Source organism: Macrotis lagotis, chromosome X, assembly GCF_037893015.1.
Source record: "Macrotis lagotis isolate mMagLag1 chromosome X, bilby.v1.9.chrom.fasta, whole genome shotgun sequence".
Lineage (NCBI taxonomy): Eukaryota > Metazoa > Chordata > Mammalia > Peramelemorphia > Peramelidae > Macrotis > Macrotis lagotis.
The window spans coordinates 311951348-311971200 of NC_133666.1; the positions used below are offsets into that span (position 1 = coordinate 311951348).

General features: G+C 34.1%; 1 protein-coding gene across 3 annotated transcripts in view; it reads left to right on the forward strand.

Moving 5' to 3' along the window:
* The window catches only part of EPG5 (ectopic P-granules 5 autophagy tethering factor), a 140212-nt gene that overhangs the window by 100233 nt on the left and 20126 nt on the right, over positions 1 to 19853 (forward strand). For 2 of the 3 annotated variants that reach the window (XM_074201649.1, XM_074201647.1), the window contains 7 exons: positions 485 to 642; positions 1105 to 1306; positions 1906 to 1978; positions 5833 to 5936; positions 10374 to 10549; positions 12927 to 13124; positions 18943 to 19152. In XM_074201649.1, coding sequence (XP_074057750.1) covers positions 485 to 642; positions 1105 to 1306; positions 1906 to 1978; positions 5833 to 5936; positions 10374 to 10549; positions 12927 to 13124; positions 18943 to 19152 — 1121 coding nt within the window. The remainder of the gene's footprint in view (positions 1 to 484; positions 643 to 1104; positions 1307 to 1905; positions 1979 to 5832; positions 5937 to 10373; positions 10550 to 12926; positions 13125 to 18942; positions 19153 to 19853) is intronic. The other variant, XM_074201648.1, reaches the window with a different exon arrangement.

Below are 19853 nucleotides of genomic sequence, written 5' to 3' on the forward strand. Positions count from 1 at the left end.
ATTACTAAGTGTCTGAGACCGGATTTGAACCCAGGTACTCCTGACTCCAAGGCCGGTGCTTTATCCACTATGCCACCTAGCTGCCCCTTTTATGTGGTTTCTTGATAGCATATAAGCTCCTTGAGATTAGGTACTGTTTCATTTTCTCTGTATACACAATACCTAATATATCTATTATGATGCTTGTTCATTGATTGTCTTGATAATCTGTACTGAGTTATTTTTCGTCTCTCAGAGTGACTTCATCTCTCTGAGATTCAGTTTTCATCTATAAAATGAGGAAATTATATCAGATCATTTCTAAGGTTCCTTCTAGATCCATTAATCTTATGATTTTAATGCCCTGGCAAACTAAAAATGTTTATTTGTAGATTTTTTTAAAAAATGATTTTTTATGACCTATAATCATCAAATAGCAGACTGAATATTTCTGTATATAATATGGTTATTTTAGTAGTAATTATGAGTTTTTTCCTTTCTCAAGGCTCAGCTGAGCAGCTACTGAGTCCTGAATGTTGGAAGGCAACCTTGAAAGCCCTGGGTTGCTTCTCATCTGAGAGCAAAGAAGGGGATTGTTCACTAGCTATAACTGAGAGTCCTGTATTTCCAAGTTCTCCCAATATTCTCTTGTCAGATGAACAGGTAAACAACTTTAGTCTTTTAAATTTTAGGTCTTAAACTAACCTCTTTCTCTGTTTTTTATGCTTCTGTAATTTAATTTGAACAAGCAAACATGTTTATCTGAAAGAGGCTGCTTTTTGTGTACTGCTTTTGTTTCCTATGATTATCAACCTTATGATTATGATTTTCCACATTGCTCAGTACCTAGAATGCCCTTACCTTTCCTTTTCCTTGCTCTTGCCTGTTTAAATTGTACAGTGAATCAGTTAAAGGTATAGTTAACCTCCCAATCTTTCTATCTCTTAACTTGAATAATATTTCTGATTTATAACATTAATTTAGCAAATGTTTTATCTTGTATCATTAGTCATCTTATCTCATCTCACCATCTCAGAAGACTATTTATTCTACATTATATCTAAAACAGTACTTTGAATATAATAGCCACTCAAAAACATTTGTTGGTTGTAATTATTCTTTCAGGTAATGGAGACAATACAGTGGCTTTCAGATTTTTTCTATAAGTTACGGTTATCCAAGTTGGACTTTAAGAGTTTTGGATTATTTTCAAAGTGGACTCCTTATGTGGCTGATGTAAGGAAATTATTGGAGTACCTTGTCAAACGACTGATTGCCTCTGAAATAGCTTGTTTGGGACAAGACCAATTAATTAACAGCAGAGCAGGTAATAAGCATTTAGTGCAACATGAAACCAAACTTATAGATCTTCTTTTAAAGAAATCTGAAAAGACTTGTTAGGATGTTTAAAGTTTTTTATGTGCAATGAAACTTTAAATCTTATCTGTCAGAAGAAAAAGATGGAAAATATATAGTTCGGGTGTAAGAAATGTATTATACCTTACAGACATTCATACATTATGAATGCTGCTTGATACAGCTTGTCCTTGACCCTTCTTTAGGGCAAAGAGAGATGAGTAAAATTTTCATCTTTATATTATTGTTCATATTATTTCTCTCTTTGAAGAAAAGATTCTGGATGTTTAAATGGCCACTTTGGGAAAATGCAAAATTGTATTTCCAGGTACTTATATAAGTGAAATTTCATTGTTATAAAAATAGTTATTTAATTTAATGAAACATCATTAAAAGAAGTGAGCATTTCCTTTCTTTAATTGGCTAACTTAGGGGTCACTTGCTAGAATTACATGGTTACCATGTGAATGTGATCTTCACATTAGGAGAATCTGAATTTTTAAAATAATTTTTGGATGAGATTGTTTGACTATACTTTTTATCTCTAAAAATTATTGTTTCTTATTTTAGTGTTGAGATCTCTGCATTCACTAATTGTTCAACTCTTCAGGCCATGGATTCTGGTTTTAGAAGATAATGTAAGGTAAACATAGTTTTTAGATGTTTGAATACCCAGAAAGTAGTAATTTTCAAGATGCCCTGATTATTTTTCCATTTCAATCATTAGTTTATTGCATTATTATTATATTTTCAGTGTTGTAACATTAAAATTTTAAAGATGATTCCTTATTAATCATAGGTAGTTATTAATCATATGTAAGATATTCTTATAGTTGAGTTGCTAATCAAAAACAAAAGAATGAATGAATTTATAATTCTTACTGCTGAAAACTTAGCTAGACAATGGAGATAATAATAGAAAAGCAAGACACTCCTTGCTCTTTCAAGGCACTCATATTCTAATATGATAGGCACAGAGTTGGTGTTTAATAAATTTTTTCTTTTTTTCTTTTCTTTTTTCTAATTACATGTAAAGATAGTTTTCAACATTGATTTTTTTTGTAAGATTAAGTTCCACATTTTTCTGCCTCCCTCCCTTCTCTCTGAGTCCCTCCCCTTGACAGTAAATCATCTGATATTAATTATATATGTACAATCATCTTGGACATATTTCCATATTAGTAATGTTGTAAAAGAAGAATTAGGACAAAAGGGGAAAAACCTTTGAGAAAGAAAAAAAACAAAACAAATTTTAAAAAGTGAAAATAGTATGCTTGGGTCTGTATTCAAACTCCATAGTGTTTTCTCTGGATGTGTGTGGCATTTTCCATCACAATCTTTTAAAATTGTTTTTGCACGTTGAATTGCTGAGAGGAGTTAAGTCTATCATAATTGATCATCACACAATGTGGCTGCTAATTTGTACATTGTTCTATTTCTGCTCACTTTATTCAGCATTAGTTCATGCAAGTCTTTCCAGGCTTTTCTGAAATTCACCTGCTCATATTAATAAATATTTCCTGACCAATGATTTAAATTTGTTACTGACTTTCTGGGATACTGCAGATATCTCCACTTGGATGTCCCATTGGTGTTTCAAACTCAGTAGAATATTGAGGCCTTACCTAGATTTCTTAGAATGGTCCATGACTTCCTTATTGTGGGTTTTCTCTGATTCAGATTCAAACATCCTACAATTCTTGTCCAACATTTAAGGCATAGACTTCATTTGGAATCTACAGATCACATAATTTGACTTTCCTCTTGTTTTTGGTTTTATATTTTGTAGATGTTAGTGTACAACTCAAGCTGTCCATTTCTTTTTTTAAAAATTTCTGAAACAATATATTATTTTTTCACATGTACTTAAAGATTTTATTTATTTTGAGTTTTAAAATTTTTCCCCTAATCTTACTTCCCACCCTCCCACCCCTTACAGAAGGCAATTTGCCAGTCTTTACATTGTTTCCATGGTATACATTGATCCAAATTGAATGTGATGAAAGAGAAATCATATCCTTAAGGAAGAAACATAAAGTATAAGAGATAGCATGATCAGACAATAAGACATCTTTTTCTAGATTAAAGGTAATAATCCTTGGTCTTTGTTCAAACTCCACAGTTCTTTCTCTGGATACAGATGGTATTCTCCATTGCAGACAACCCCAAATTGTCCCTGATTGTTACTCATGGAATGAGCAAGCCCATCAAGGTTGATCATCATCCCCATGTTGCTATTTGGGTGTATAGTGTTTTTCTGGTTCTGCTCATCTCACTCAGCATCAGTTCATTCAAATCCCTCCAGGCTTCCCTGAATTCCCATCCCTCCTGGTTTCTAATAGAACAATATTGTTCCATGGCATACATAATACATATACCACAGTTTACTAAGCCAGTCCCCAATTGAAGGACATTTACTTAATTTCCAATTCTTTGCCACCACAAACAGGGCTCCTATGAATATTTTTGTACAAGTGATGTTTTTACCCTTTTTCATCATCTCTTCAGGGTATAGACCCAGTAGTGGTATTGCTGGATCAAAGGGTATGCATATTTTTATTGCCCTTTGGGCATAGTTCCCAATTGCTTTCCAGAAAGGTTGGATGAGTTCACAGCTCTACCAACAGTGTAATACTGTCCCAGATTTCCCACAACCCTTCCAACAATGATCATTATCCTTTCTGGTCATATTGGCCAGTTTGAGAAGTATGAGGTGGTACCTCAGAGAACAAGCTGTCCATTTCTTATCTGTTAGGGACTGTTGTAAACTATCATCACCTGGTCTCCTTGAGCACCAGAGCCTTGTTTTACTAAGTGCCATGGGAATGGAAGTGGAAGTGGATTAGAGATTGGGAAGGATATTTAAGCACTGGTATTTGGTTCATTAAACCTTGGTGTATAGAGAGAACTTGTCATCCTTGTCTTCCTTCTCTCCTGCCCCCTTCTTGCTATATATATATATATATATATATATATATATATATATATATATATATATATATATATATATATATATATATATTTTTAGGTTTTTGCAAGGCAAATGGGGTTAAGTGGCTTGCCCTAGGCCACACAGCTAGGTAATTATTAAGTGTCTGAGACTGGATTTGAACCCAGGTACTCCTGACTCCAAGGCCGGTGCTTTATCCACTATGCCACCTAGCCGCCCCTTCTTGCTATTTTTAGAGACTTAATATGATTTTGTAGCTATGTTCCCTGTAATAACTTTTCTTATATTTTATACATTTACATAATTGTAATAATGTCCTTTTGGCTTTTTGATGTCCAATATCTGTCTTTACATTGCTATTTGAGAAGTTCTTCTTTTCTCTAACCTTTCATGTTTGATGGCACTTAACCTTTATTTTTAATGCTGTGATGGAATTGAAGCAGAATTGAACACTCACTTTTAGTTATCTATGGTAAAGAAATCTACTAGCCTGACTCAGTTTATAAACCCAAAATTTATGGTTTTCAAAGTTTCAGAAATTCCATATTTAAATTACTTATTTATCCACATGTTTTATGAGTTAATGTTTACATTAATATTTTGACTAATATTAATCTTTAATTCATACAGTTTAATGTAGTCTTATCAAATAAAAAAGACTATTTAGCAACCTTTTAAAACTTTTATGAAATTAGAGATATTTAAAAGTAATAGGATGTGTTATGGAATAATGAGCCTCTTTGCCATTAAAATATTTTAGGTTGAAGAATCATCTATCAGGGATGCTAGAGGAGTGAGAATTTCAGTATTGGGTTGGAGATTGGACTTGATTATATCTAGAGTAAGGTATCTTTTGATTTTAAAATTCTAACTCTGATTTTGTCAAAAGGGTACTTTCAGCTAGTTGAGAGTTTCTGGAATTCAGAATGTGGTGACTGAAGTTTTGTGGAATATTGAGTACATGATATGAAATTAACTTGGTTTAAGCACACCTAAAGTGATTTTTATTGTGACTTAGCATTTACATCTCACCTTTTGAGCATTATGAATTATTTAGTCAGTGTTATACAAATATGAGACGTTTTTCCTATAGAGAACATCTTCTTGTGAAATTCTATCCTTTTCTGGGCATTCAACTTGGATCAAGGGTGAGACAGTGTGTTGCTTTCACTAATGCATATATGTGTGTGTGTGTGTGTATATATATATATATATATATATATATATATATGTTAATTATAGTCACTGTGCATGAGGAATAAGTGGAGTGATATAAACTGAATGACTGAAAAGATGTCAAATGATGGCATTGTTGATAAAATTCTTTCTGTGCCAGGCCAAACCCTGAAACCATAGTGAAGCAACAGAGGAGTGTCCCAACTGATCTGGTTCCTAATTCAAACTAAGCTTAACTTAATGCTCTTGATGTTCTTTAAATGTGATGAAGCTATTTCCTGCAAGGTTTCCCTCAGATTGGGCAAATTGAATCACTCATCATTTCATTACTGATGCTCTGTTTTTTAATTGTTCATTTCTTTGTTTTAAAGCAATCAACGCTACTATCCATGGTTGGAAAGTGATGCGTCCATGGCCTCAAGTGTGGTAAATTTGTTCACTGAATGTATTGAGATTTTACATGAAAGTTTTAAAGGTAAGCAAATGTTAAATTATGGATGACACTAGTAATTCCCCCTGTCTCTTTAAGTCATTTGGTTAATGTTTGATCTCCACACCTTTTCTTTTTGATCATAAATAATATCTTCCTTGTTTTATTCTAATAGACTGAAGCATAATGCATGCATTTTCCACATGACTCCAGAATGACTTAGAAAAAGAAGTTCTTTTTGTGTTTTATTTTTTATTTTGCCTTGGATTACAGAGTGAAAACGAATTTGAATGGGGAAAAAAATGTGCCAAATTTAGATTTCTATGTTTCCTAAGGAAGTTTAAGCTGGAATAAATCTCTCACCATAACAAGATGGAAATGTTGTATATAACCAACATTTTATCTCCATGCCATTTGAAGAGATATGGTAGCCAAGGATAGCGCCAGTTTAAAACATAATTTCATTTCAAAAATCATATGGAGGAGATTGTAAAAGATAACTTATTACTTCATAAAACTAGAAGAAGCAATGAAAGTAATTAAAACAAGAGACCTAAGTAAGCTAGACCATTGTAGTGGTATTTAAGGATGAAATTGGAGAGAAAACAGCTCATAGATGAAAAAATGGAAAAGATCTTTAAAGATTTCTTTTTTTTCTTCTTTGCCCTTTAAAGATTTCTATGGCAGAGTATTCTGTCAGTGATAGTGGAGTTACTACTTTGGATTCTAACATCCAGCCTTCTATGTGCTATGTGAAGCAGTAAAAATGGCACTAATGAAAGCAGAAATTGAAAGAGTGGTAGAAACAGAGGAGCTCTACATAGAGGAGGGCCATCCTGAAGGCAACAGGATTTTTAGAGCAATAAAGCTTGATTCTCTAGGTATTTGAACTAGGGGATAATGCCAAAAGTTTGGAAAAAACTTAGACTCTCAAAAAGACTATTGAAATATCCATTATTACCTAGGTAATACCAAATTTTTGTGAGAAATAGTATAAATATGCAGCAACAGCATTTTTTTTTTTTATTTTTCAAATTTTGTTTATTTAAGGCTATGGGATTAAGTGGCTTGCCTAAGGCCACACAGCTAGGCAGTTATTAAGTGTCTGAGGTTGGATCTGAACTCAGGTACTCCTGACTCCAGGGTTGGTGCTCTATCTACTGCGCCACCTAGCTGCCCCCTCAGTATTTATTTTACTTCTACTTTCTCTGTCAAGGAGAATAATCTTAGGCCTGGAAAGAATAACAATGAGCAGCATGTTTTTTTCTGTCTTAAAAAAAGGTAGGAAAAGAGAACAGTTCAAATAAGTTTTGCTTATTTTCCTACTGTTTGCCCCACAGACTGTTAGGCCTTCCCTTGTACCTTGCCCCTGCACTCAAGGAGCATCCTCCTTGGTGACGAAACTTTCTACATGTCATCAGAACCTCCTATTAGAATGAGAGCTTATTTAGAATAGGACTTGTCTTCATTTTCTATTGGTATCTCATTATCATAGTGCTGAGACCATAGGGAGTGAACAAATGCTTTCATTCATTCTGTAAATTTTGTTTTATGTAGGACCACATCTCTATAATCACCCAACTAAAAGATATGGAAAATATAAAAAAATTACTATAAAAAAGCATTTGAATTTGAGTATAACAAACTGTTGCCATGAAGGCTTTGTTCTAAGCATATGTTTTCTATGAATATGTCAAATCACACAAAATTCCTTGAAAGATACAACTACACTGATAATGTTGTTAAACTCTGTGAATATTAATATATTAAAGGAGGCATATCTTATGCCTAAGGAGATATATACTTGCCAAAAATGGAGGATGTAGAATGTAAATGGAAGAGGGATTCCTTATAGATGGTGGGAGGAGAGAAGGGAGCATCCAGATGCTTCAATGTGCAGATTATATCAAACTTTTGAATGTTACATAACTTTTTAAATGGAATCCATAATTACTGAGTAGATATCAGCCTAATTGCCTACCTGGAAAAAAGTCAAATGGATGAATAATGCCTAATGTTTCTCAGTACCAATACCTTGGTTGGTGAATCTTACGCATAGATAATAATCTGTGGAGGAGTGTATAGAGGTATTAAGTAGCTTATAATGCATTATCAGCAAAGAATTATGCAGGGTAAACAGCACAAAATATGTCACTTGCAAAAAATACTGCTTGAAACAATAGTGGATTATTCAAGTAATCAAAGCTAGGGATAGTTGTATGATCTATGAATTCCATTGCTATTCATATAATGCCAAGAGATTTTCTTTGGAGGATGTATGGAAGGAAAAAAAACAGGATGAAATGTGGGTTGTGATCTGCACCACTGGAAGCATTTCAAATTGATGATAATGATAAGTATCCAATTAGTTCATATCACAGAACTAGAAGTGGAACCCCTCTGATCTACTGGATTTAATTCAGTAAGCTTTTTTTTTAAAAGAACCCTACTAGGGGCGGCTAGGTGGCGCAGTGAATAGAGCACCGGCCCTGGAGTCAGGAGTACCTGGGTTCAAATCTGGTCAGACACTTAATAATTACCTAGCTGTGTGGCCTTGGGCAAGCCACTTAACCCCATTTGCCTTGCAAAAAAAAAAAACCTTAAAAAAAGAACCTACTATGTGCTTTGCTTTTAGCTTAAAAAGATGAAAAACAGTGCCTCAAGGAAATGATCAAAGAGAAGACATGTATACAGGTTAGAACAAATTCACAGGAGAGGTCAGAACAGCAAGACTCATTTGAGGAGTAGGGAGATCAGGAGCAAGGTAGATTAGGAAATATTTCCTGGAGGATGTGGCACCTAGGTTGAACCTCAAAGGAATAAAAAAAAGTTTTTCAACTGGTGAAGGTAGATACGAAAATTTCTCCAGGCATGGGAGAAAACATTATGCAGTTTTGGGGAATGTAGATTGTAGGGGAGAAAGTTGAGGTGGGGAAGCTAGTTTAGAAGCAATCACTGTGGTTCAGGTGAGAAGGGTGAGAACTCAGCGGGTGACTGAATAAGTGGAGAATAGGGAAAAGGTACAAGAGATTCTGAAGAATTGATAAGACTTGGTAACTGATTGTAAATTTAAAATAAATAAGAGTTGAGTATGACTTTGAGGTCATAAATTGGAAGATTGTTTTGGCAGCAGTCTTAGAGGTCACTAGCCCAATCACTTGAGTCTAAGAGAATTTTAAGTAATTTGTCCAAGGTAACACTGCTAACAGATGACAGATACAGACCCTCTGACTCTGAAGTTCAGCACTCTTTAAGCTAACTGTACCACATTATCTTTCTTTTTTTATTTGGTTTTTTTAGTTTTTTTTTTTGCAAGGCAAATGGGGTTAAGTGGCTTGCCCAAGGCCACACAGCTAGGTAATTATTAAGTGTCTGAGACCAGATTTGAACCCAGATACTCCTGACTCCAGGGCCGGTGCTCTATCCACTGCGCCACCTAGCTGCCCTTACATTATCTTTCAATGGATAGTTGGGAGTAGATGCAGAGAAACTTATTAAGAGGTTGTTTTGGTAAAAAAGAAACGAAATATTGAGGATCTGGACTAAAGTGGTGGAGAAAAAAGGGGGGGAAATGGAAGTGTCATTAAGAATGCTAAGATTTGGTAACTGATTAGATGTGGATAATGAGGCACCAGGAGTAATGAAAGATTATACTGAAGTTTTAGTTTTTTATAACCGAGAGACTAGTGGTACCATCAACAGAAAGAGGGACAATTTGAAAGAGGAAATGATTTATTGGGGGGTTGTTGATTTTAAGATAATAGACATTCAGGTGGTAATGTCCAACTGACAGTTGTAAACATGGGATAGAAATTCAGGGGTGATTTTAGGGTTGAGATGGATTTTCAAGTCATTTTCATAGAGATAGTAATTGAAGTAGTGAGAGGGGTTGATGATGCTTAAGAAAGGAATATAAAGAAAAGGGACAGAATATAGTTGTTTTCTAGATGTTTGACAGGGAAAGGGAGGTGAAAGAGGGGACAGTGGCTTGAGAGATATGGTGCTAGCAGGGTCAACAGGCACCAACTTTAGTCCACAGACCTCCCCTTTTGAATCCCTGGCCCTTGAACTTGGAGTGTATCCTTTCTATTGTAGGGAAATTGAGGTCTTGAGCTATTGTTACTTCCTAAGGTCATATAATGTGCAAGTAGCAGAACTGACTTTAGAACTCATGTACTTTGGCATAAATATACCAAAGCTCTTGAAGGCCGTCTTCCTTCTCTCTGATTGGAAAGAGTCAAGTTGGAGTCCTTTTAAGATCCTTTATCTCATTGCTTCCACTGGACCCTCCTCCTACTTTCTTGTTTTCCCCCTTTCAGCTTATTTTTATGTGTTGTCTTTCCTTATTAGATTATGAGCTTTTTGTATCTGTCTGCAGTTTGAGTTTATAGTTACATTTTTGAAGCTGATTTTTATTTTGTTGATTTTATTTTATTGGATGATAAGTCCAATATTTTTAAACTAATTTTTTTTTTAATTTAGATAAACTCTTGCCTGGTGATGAAGGACCACTTCGGCTACACTTAATGCATTATTGTGAATCATGCACAGCACCCAAAATGCCAGAATTTATTCTTTTTGCTTTCCATAATGAATACCGAAAACTTCCATGGAGGGACATGTACCCAGACCAAGTGCTAATGGAAGCATTCTTCAAAGTAAGCACTTTGTAGTAGGGCAAAGATCCTGATTTCTAATTAATAATATGCACCTTTTTTCAGTACTTAAAAGACATTGAACAACATCAAAATTGATGAATTTCTGCAATCTGAATTTTTTAAATTAAATTTATATGACATTGTTAAGTATAAATAACATCTTTAGTACCATTATAAATAACCTTTCACAGATATTTAAGGGTGTCATCCTTTTTTTTTTCCCTTAAACTTTAGTGGTATTGTTGTGTGTATATCAACTCACAGTAGAGTAGGGTTCCTTTAATAATGACATTTACTTTTAAGCCATCTCTCTGATTATGTAACATGACTAGTTATCTATCTACATACACTTAGACAATACAGACATTATCTAAAGTTAAAATTGCTTCTTAAGAAAATAAAACTCAAATTGATTCTTGAATCCTTATTTTCTATAAGCTACTCTGTAAAGAATATATTTAGGGGGGAAGTGTACTTTGGATTGCCATGTATTTACATAAGGCATCATTGATTTTTACTGTGTAGAGCTTGAGAGTGCATGAGGAAATGATTTGGCCTGTTTAACTCTTTCCAAAAAAAGTAAATGTTTTTGATTATTACCTTAGTGTCAAGAAAATAATGTTGATATATTGGAGAATTTCTTGTGTCCTATCCTAAACCTATTGCCACATCTGCTAGAGTCTTCTCTTTGTATTAGAAGCATAGTTTTTTCAGTTTTAGTTTTACAAGAATGAATAAAACATCATTAACTATTTAGCACTGATTTTATATCCCTGCTTCATAAAAAAGAAAGATATCTCATTGAAATTTAATTTATTAATACTTCTTTATTTTGAGTCCTGCGGAATGGTTCAAGAAGCTGTCATTGAGTTTTATCTCCCATCTCAGAGAAGATACAATTAATGAATAGTTTTATGGCTTTTTGATTGTGTAAAGGAAAAAGTAGTTATTATTTTCTCTGCACTAAGGAATAAACAAGAGGAAATAGGCTTCACTTTATGGTGAGGGGAAATTTTAAAAGTAATGATAGTTTATTTTTGTTGAATGCTTTATAATTTGTGCCGTGCTTTCTTTGCTGTCTGAAAGTGGATAGTGAAAGTATTTTTCAGTTTGACAAATGTGGAAACTAAGACCTGGTGAAGGTACATTATTATCCTGTGGTCACATGACTAATAAATGACAGACCAAGATGGACACTTGGATCTGATGAATCTAAATTCAATGTTCTTCCCTCTCTGTAAAGGAAAACCTTCATGACTTTCTTAGGTAAAAATTGTGGAATAGGGAGATTGCAAGAGTCTTGCCCTATAAATCTAGTAGATATACATACTTAATCTTACATAGTTTAAGATATTGGTCAGTTCAGAGTCAGTTGGTCCTTTTCAGTTCTGTATATCTATTAGTATAATGATATTTGGGAAGTGAGGGAGCATTAATTAAAAATAAAGAGCAAGTATAACTAACATGTCATTGAGACAGGAATGAAGGGGATTTTATCATTATCAAATTACAAAGTCAGGAGTAGGGGTTAAGAAAGTCATATAAGACAGAACACACAGGAAATTCAAATAAGGGATATTTTTAGATATTATTTCTTTAAAATACCAGTACATTTTTAATGCCAGAAAATTCTTTTATAACCAGTAGGTATTTTCTTTTTTTGTTTTTGTTTATTGGCAGTGGGTTTAAGTGACTTGCCCAAGGTGACACAGCTAAGTAATTATTAAGTGTCTGAGGCTGGATTTGAACGCAGGTCCTCCTGATCCCAGTGTACTGTACCACCTAGCTGACCCCATTAGGTAGTTAAAAAAAATTATTTAGGTGATAAATCAAGTCTTGTTACATTAATGCAATGAATAATAATAATAATAGTAATACTACCAAGGGTGCCTTTACCTAGGATACATAAATGTTTTATCTTACCTTTCCTGCAGACAATGTATTATGGACTTATATGTAGATTGGAATGGTTTATTGATATTGACTTTGGAAAGAAATTTCTTTTTATTTATTTCTTGAAAGAAATAAGGATTTTGGAGGAATCGTTATTTGTTTTCTAAAAATGTAACCAAAGTATTCCCTTTTTTGGCCAGGCAATAGGGTTAAGTGACTTGCCCAAGGTCACACAGCTAGGTAATTATTAAGTGTCTAAAGCCAGATTTGAACTAATATCCTCCTGCCTCCAGGACTGGTGCTGTATCCATTACACCACCTAACTGCCCCTTACAAGTATTCCTTTAAGCAACGAGCTATCCTGTTGCATTTAGAAGTGCTTTTAATTTGTAAAAACAAAATTTAAATAAAAATTTTTTCAAGACATCATTACTGCATGAAATGAATAATTTTTTTAAAACAATTTTGATCTGTTTTCTCTTAGGTGGAAAGAGGAAGCCCCAAGAGCTGTTTCTTATTCATGGGGTCTATTTTGTGTGAAGTAAACTGGATTAGTGTACTGGGTGATGCCTGGAATCCCAATCCCCATCCAGAAATACGAAGTATGATTGTCTGCTTGCTCTTCATGATCATCTTACTGGCAAAGGAAGATCAGCTTGTAGACCAAGCAGTAAGTCTTGAGGTGAAAGACTTGACACTTCTTGATAAATTTCCCTCTCCTACATAGGCCCCACATGTTTCAGTTACATTATTTTGGCATATTTTCTTACATGCATCTAAATAGATGTGTAGTATGAGAATTACTTTTTCATTTTTTTATTTTTTATTTTTTGCAAGGCAATGGGATTAAGTGACTTGCCCAAGGTCACACAGCTAAGCAATATTAAATGCCTGAGGCTGGATTTGAACTCAGGTCTTCCTGACTCCAGAGCACCTCTACCCACTGTACCACTTAGTTGCCACCAGTATGAGAAATTATTAAAAGAAACAGAGGAAGAGCTCCACCATATTTGACAGATCCCTTCTGGAGGATATGTGGGAAGACTAGATAAAAATTACACTAGCTAAGAATGTCATTGGTTTAAATTCTAAAAGTGGTGGCCAATAGAAGCATAGCTTCATTAAATATGAAGTACATGAATCTTGACTTTAAAGTAATATGACTTATTCTCTTCTGTAGTTTTGCTATGCAGATAAGTATTTTGAAGGGAGAATATTCATTTGGAGGTATTGAATTAGGAAGAATTAATTTTATTTTTTAATCAGCAAAAATCTGTCTTTTTTCCCTCCCATTCTTCCCCTCTGCCTGAGAAAGAAAAACAAAACCTCTGTTAGAAGCTTGTTTAGTCAAGCAAAATAAATTCCCACATTGGCCATATTATTTTTTTAAATTGTCTAAATTTGTGCCTTGATAGCATCACTTTTCTATCTGTAGCTGAGTAGCATGTTTCATCATGATTCATTTGGTTTATTTTGTGTTGATACGAGTTTTTAGGTGTTTGAAAGTTATTTTGTCTTTATTCTGTTATTATAGTATAAATTGTTCCCCTAGTTTTTTTTTTAAGATTTTATTTATTTTGAGTTTCACAATTTTTCCCCTAATCTTACTCCCCCCCCCCCCATAGAAGGCAATTTGCCAATCTTTACATTGTTTCTCTGTATATATTGATCCAAATTGAATGTGTTGAGAGAGAAATCATATCCTTTAAGGAAGAAACATCAAGTATAAGAGATAGCAAGATCAGGCAATTAAGTTATCAGAGTTTTTCCCCCTAAATTAAAGTTAGTAGTCCTTGGTCTTTGTTCAAACTCCACAGTTCTTTCTCTGGATACAGATGATATTCTCCATTGCAGACAGCCCCAAATTGTCCCTGATTGTTGCACTGATGGAATGAGAAAGTGCATTAAGGTTGATTATCACCCGCTTGTGTTCCCTTAGTTCTTCTCACTTACTCTTCCAATCAGTTCATACATATCTCCCTTTATTATCATTTTTTTAAAAAAAATTCAATTTTATTTTGTTTACAATTCCAGGTTCTCCTCTCTACCACCCAATGAAAATTGCAAGAAACACAAATTCTATTACAGATATGATGCTATACAAAACATATAAGACATTTCTGCATTAGCCATGTTTGGGGGGGGTGGAAAGAAGAAAAATTAAATGAGAGGGGAAAAAAATATACTGCAATTTGAATCCATCACTTCCATGTCTGGAGGTGGATAGCATTTTTCATTCTGAGTCCTTTTGAATTATGATGGTTAGATTAGAGATACTGTCTTTCACAATTTATTATCTATACAATATTACTGATAATTATGTAAATTGTTTTCATGGTTCTGCTCACTTCACTCCTCATCAGTCCATGTAAATCCTTCCAGATCTTTCAGAAACCATTCCCTTCATCATTTCTTGCAACACAATAGTATTCCATCAAATTCAACTACCATAATTTGTTCAGCCATTTTCCAGATGATATGGACCTTATCACTTTCTAATTCTCTGCCACTATAAGAAGAGCTGTTAAAAGTATTTTTTGTACATATGGGTTTTCTTCTTAATTGAGATCCTTAACTTTTTTTTTCTTTATTTTTTGGTTAGATTTACCCAGGTCTAAACAGAATACATTGAATTCCTGCAGTGTTATAGTTAAACTGTATGTATTTATTACTAATTTAACTTTTCCTTTTGACCTTTAGATACTATGTCATTTGATAAATTTTCAGCAAAATGTAGTTTTCCTGTTTGCTTCTTTTAATTGTTTGCTTTTGCTATTATCTCATGATTGCTACTTTTTATCTTCCACATTTTATTCCATCACCTTATTTTAACTTTGAGTCTTAGTTTTAACTGTATTATTGGTAAATCGCATGTTGTTAGAGTCTACTTTTTAAATTATGAGTTCATTCCATTCACATTCACAGTTTTGATAGTTTATAGTGCATTTTCCCCATTCTATTCTTTTTTAAAAATTTTTTTGTTATTTTGTTTTTTCAGTTACATGCAAAAATAGTTTTCAGCATTCATCTTTCTGCAAGCTTTTGAGTTCCATATCTCTTTACTTCCCTCCTTTCCCTGCCCTTTATTTCCTGTTGAGTGAAATGTATCTCTTTACATGTTTGTGTGTGTAAGAGTGAGTGTGAATGTATTCTTTCTCTCCTTTGACCAATTTAGGTCTGAATGAAGTTAAAATGTCATCTTCTTCCTTGTTTATGCTGCTTCTCCTATTTGTATATTTTACATTTATATAGGATAATTTTTGCATGTCTTCCTTTCCTTCACTTCCTCCCCCACTGCTCTACCATATATTCCTCTTCTCCTTTTTTCTTTTAAGAACATCAAAACATAACAAAACAACTCTTAAGTGTACTGTTTTACTAAGGTTTCCTCTCTCAGTCCTTATGATGATAGAATTCTGAGGGACACATAATACCATCTTCCCATCTTAGAAAGTAAACAATTTGTCCTTGTTAATTTTCTTATAAATACTTGCTCTTATTTACTTTTATGTTTTTCTCTTTCTTCCTGTATTTCTATTTCAGAATTTTTCTGAAGCTCTGGTCTTTTCATTAGGAATGCTTAGAAAATCCTCTTATTTTATTAAAGGTTTTTTTTTTCCTGAAATATATTCAGCTTTGCTGGTTTTATTGTTCTTTAATTGTAAATCTCTATCTTTGTTTTCTGAAATACTTCTAAGCTCTGTACTACTTTATGAGTACTAAATCTTTTGAGGTCTTGAATAAGACTCCTAGGTACTGGAATTCTTCTGACTGCTTGTAGCATTTTTTTCTATGACCTGAGAGCTTCAGATTTTGGCTGTAATGTTCCTTGAAGTTTTCATTTTTGGGGCTTTCCGGAAATATCCAATGTATTTTTTTTTCTATTTTCCCTTTGCTTTTTGGTTCTAAGAAATGTGAACAGTTTTAAAAATGTGATTTTTATTGAAAATATGATGTCTAGGGTTTTTTTTTTTTGGTGTGTCTTTCAGGAAGTCTGATTATTCTTAAATAATTTCTCTTCAATCTGTTTTCTAAGCTAGTTGTTTTTGCTGTGAGTTATTTTACATTTTCTTATGTCTTTTGATATCTTTTGATTTTTTAAAAATATTTCTTGTTTATCCCATGGAATCATTAGCTTTTATTTGGACTATTCTAAATTTCAGGGAGTCTATATCTTTATTATTATTATTATTATTATTATTATTATTATTATTTTTAGTTTTTTGCAAGGCAAACGGGGTTAAGTGGCTTGCCCAAGGCCACACAGCTAGGTAATTATTAAGTGTCTGAGACTCGATTTGAACCCAGGTACTCCTGACTCCAGGACCAGTGCTTTATCCACTACGCCATCTAGCCACCCCTAGGGAGTCTATATCTTGAAGAAGGTTTTATATTTCTTGTTCTAAGCTGTTTATTTCTTTTTGATTCTTTCTTTCTTCTAGAACTCTCATTGCATTTGTCAAAAACATATTCAACTTTTTAAACATTTTTGCAAGGTAGTGGGGTTAAGTGACTTGCCCAAGGTCGCTCAACTAAGTATTAAGTGTCTGAGGCTGGATCAGGTCCTCTTGACTCCAGGGCTGGTGCTCTAGCCACTGTGCTACCTAAGCTGTCCCCATACTCAACTCTTAAAAAGCAAAATAAAACCTCTGGCTTCATCTTTTTCAGGAATTCTGGTTGAATTGGTGTCCAAGTTTTCTTTTTCTTTGAAGATTTGCTTGTAGATATTTTGGTCTTTTCTTCTGGGTTTGTGTCTTGAGTATCTCTATTAACATAATAGCTTTTTTTTTTTAATTGCTCATTCTTCTAGCCTACTTACTAACTTTGAATTTTGTGTTAGATCTAGGTTTTTTCTGGAATGACTGGTCTGAACTTATATCTTGGATCCTTCTTTCTTGAGGTATTCTATGATCTCATTGACAGCTTGTGCTATCATTTACTGTTCCCAAAGTGGTGTGATCCAAAACAAAATATGATTTCTGCTCTTCTGATCAGTGTTCTCTACGTTTTTGACCTGGATTTGGAACTGAGCAAAGTATGAACTTTGCCCTAGAGAGAATTTTGGTGGACTGCTATTGAATTCAGTCACTATTACCTAGTTTGAGAATGTAGGTTCAGAATGACAGAACTACAGACTTCCCTTTAGTCTGGGATTCCTATTCTGTTTATTGCCCTTTTAAGCTTCAGGTTGAACTAGAGGCTAGAACTGAGGTCCCAGCATGCTCCTGGGGTCAGAATTACTTGTTTCTGAGCTTTCTTCTTGCTTAGTTCACAGCCTAAGGCTGAGACAGCTCTTCATTTTGGAATGTGTACCCTTGGTGTAAGATCCCTCCTCGATCTGCCCTAGATTTATGACCTGGAATTGGGTAGTCAGTAACAAAACTTCCAGTTGGCACCTGTTCCTGACTTGGCCTTATCCAAGTCTTCTCTGTTGGGCTTTTTTGCCTTGGTGATAGTCTTAGTTCTCTTTCATCTTTAGTAAAGATGGGAGTAGAATTAGGGAGATTCACAGCACATCTAGACCTTGTTCCAAATTTGTAAATCTGTCTTCTGTATTCACCTATACTGGAAAAGTGACTCACTGCGATTTATTTCTTGAATTTTCTGTTCAGTATTTGGTCTAATTCATTTTACTCATAATTAGAGGGGAGAACTTGACTCTACTTTTTTCCTATTACATTATCATTTTGTTTTTACTTCTAAATTTTTAAAAATATATTCTCCTTATTTAATAGTTAAAACCAGTGACTAAACCAAAAGGCAATCTTGGGATATTTCACTCCTTAGTAATCTCTTTAGATCTTCATTGAATCATAACAAGAGTTTAGCGTTTCAGAGCACCTCTGAAACCATTCGTCTGTCCATGCTCAGGAAGAATTCCATCTTCAACTGATCCATCCCTGGTTGCCCAACCGTTACTCTCAGTCTCTCTAGTGGAAGCTGACTCCTCTGTGCAAGACAAGTTATAGAAGGGAAAAAATGAACTCTTTTTAACGTGTAAAAGTTTCAGTTTCTCTCCTATCACAAATAGTTGCCCCTTAGCTTATTTATTGTCATTTGTGCAGTTAATAAATGATTTTTCCTTAGAGTGGAGCCTGTTGGCTGCATTTTCCAAATTAGTATTTAAAATGAGTTAGAAGGGATCCAGAAGTATCATTTCTAGAAATTGTCCAGTTAACTTGTTTTGATACAAGATCCAACTTATGGCTAGGAGATACAGATGTTATAGTTAACAATTTCCTCTTTTCACAGAGTTCTCATCAGAAGAGTTCCTTTAAAAATTGGGCCCATATTATTAATAAATTTCAGTGTATGTATGTTTTTATCAATTCTTAAATTGTTGTATTTGCTGTCTGCAGGATTGTCTCTATATACTTACTCGCAGTTACATTGTACCTATTTTCAGACTGCATAGCCAGTAATCTGTACAGAAATACTGAGAAAAATGGATCAATCTATAATGGGAGAACTCAACATACTTATTTGTTGCTTACCTCCAGGATTCCCCATTGCACAATCTCCTGGGACAAGCAAGCTCTCTCTCCTGGCATCTTGTAGATATTGTGTCATACCAAAGTGTGATTGGGTACTTTAGCAGCCATTACCCTCCATCTATCATCCTGGCAAAAGCTTCTTCAGCTGAATTAATAGTAAAGCTCTTAAAAGCTTCTGCGGGCTTTAATGTTCCTACTGATGGACAAGCACATTTCGTAAGTAAAATACCTGCTATAAAGTTCTGGGAACTTTTTGTAACTATTAATAGTGGAAATGGTTAATGGTCTATATGAGCATGATATATATGTGAAAGTATCACTAAGTTCTAGCTTATAAATTGTCTCATGATCAAACATAAGGTGATGAAATGTATGTTATAATTATACTAATTTTTATTTTAATTTTCCCAGTTGAAATACTGTGTGTTAAGTTAGAAATGTTGATTGATCTTTACTAGTCCGTGAAGCGTTAGTCCTATATGCCATAATCTCTGCTAGGTGTTGGTGGTTCAGAGACAGAAGTGCACTAGTCCTTGCCCTGAGGAGCTTGCATTCTTACAGAAGACATAACATAGATACAGACTATTTAAAAAATGACACCTGAGTTCTAGTCTTGGTAGTCTTATTAATTTGCAACATGACCCTGGGCAAATCACTTCAGCCTCTTTCTCACAACTGTCCTTCCAGCTTAGATGACACTTTCTCCCTGTGTCTATCTCTCAGGATCCCATGTTTCCTTTTTAAACCTTAGCTCAAGCACTATCTTCAGCATGGATCCTTTCTTAACCTCTTCCCCCTCAGCTGCCAGTTTTGACCCTACCCTAAATGTCCTTGAAGATATTTTGCATATGCTCACTTATGTATCCGTTTTCTTTCTTGCTTTGAATTTAAACTCCTTGAGATCAGGGCTGATTGAT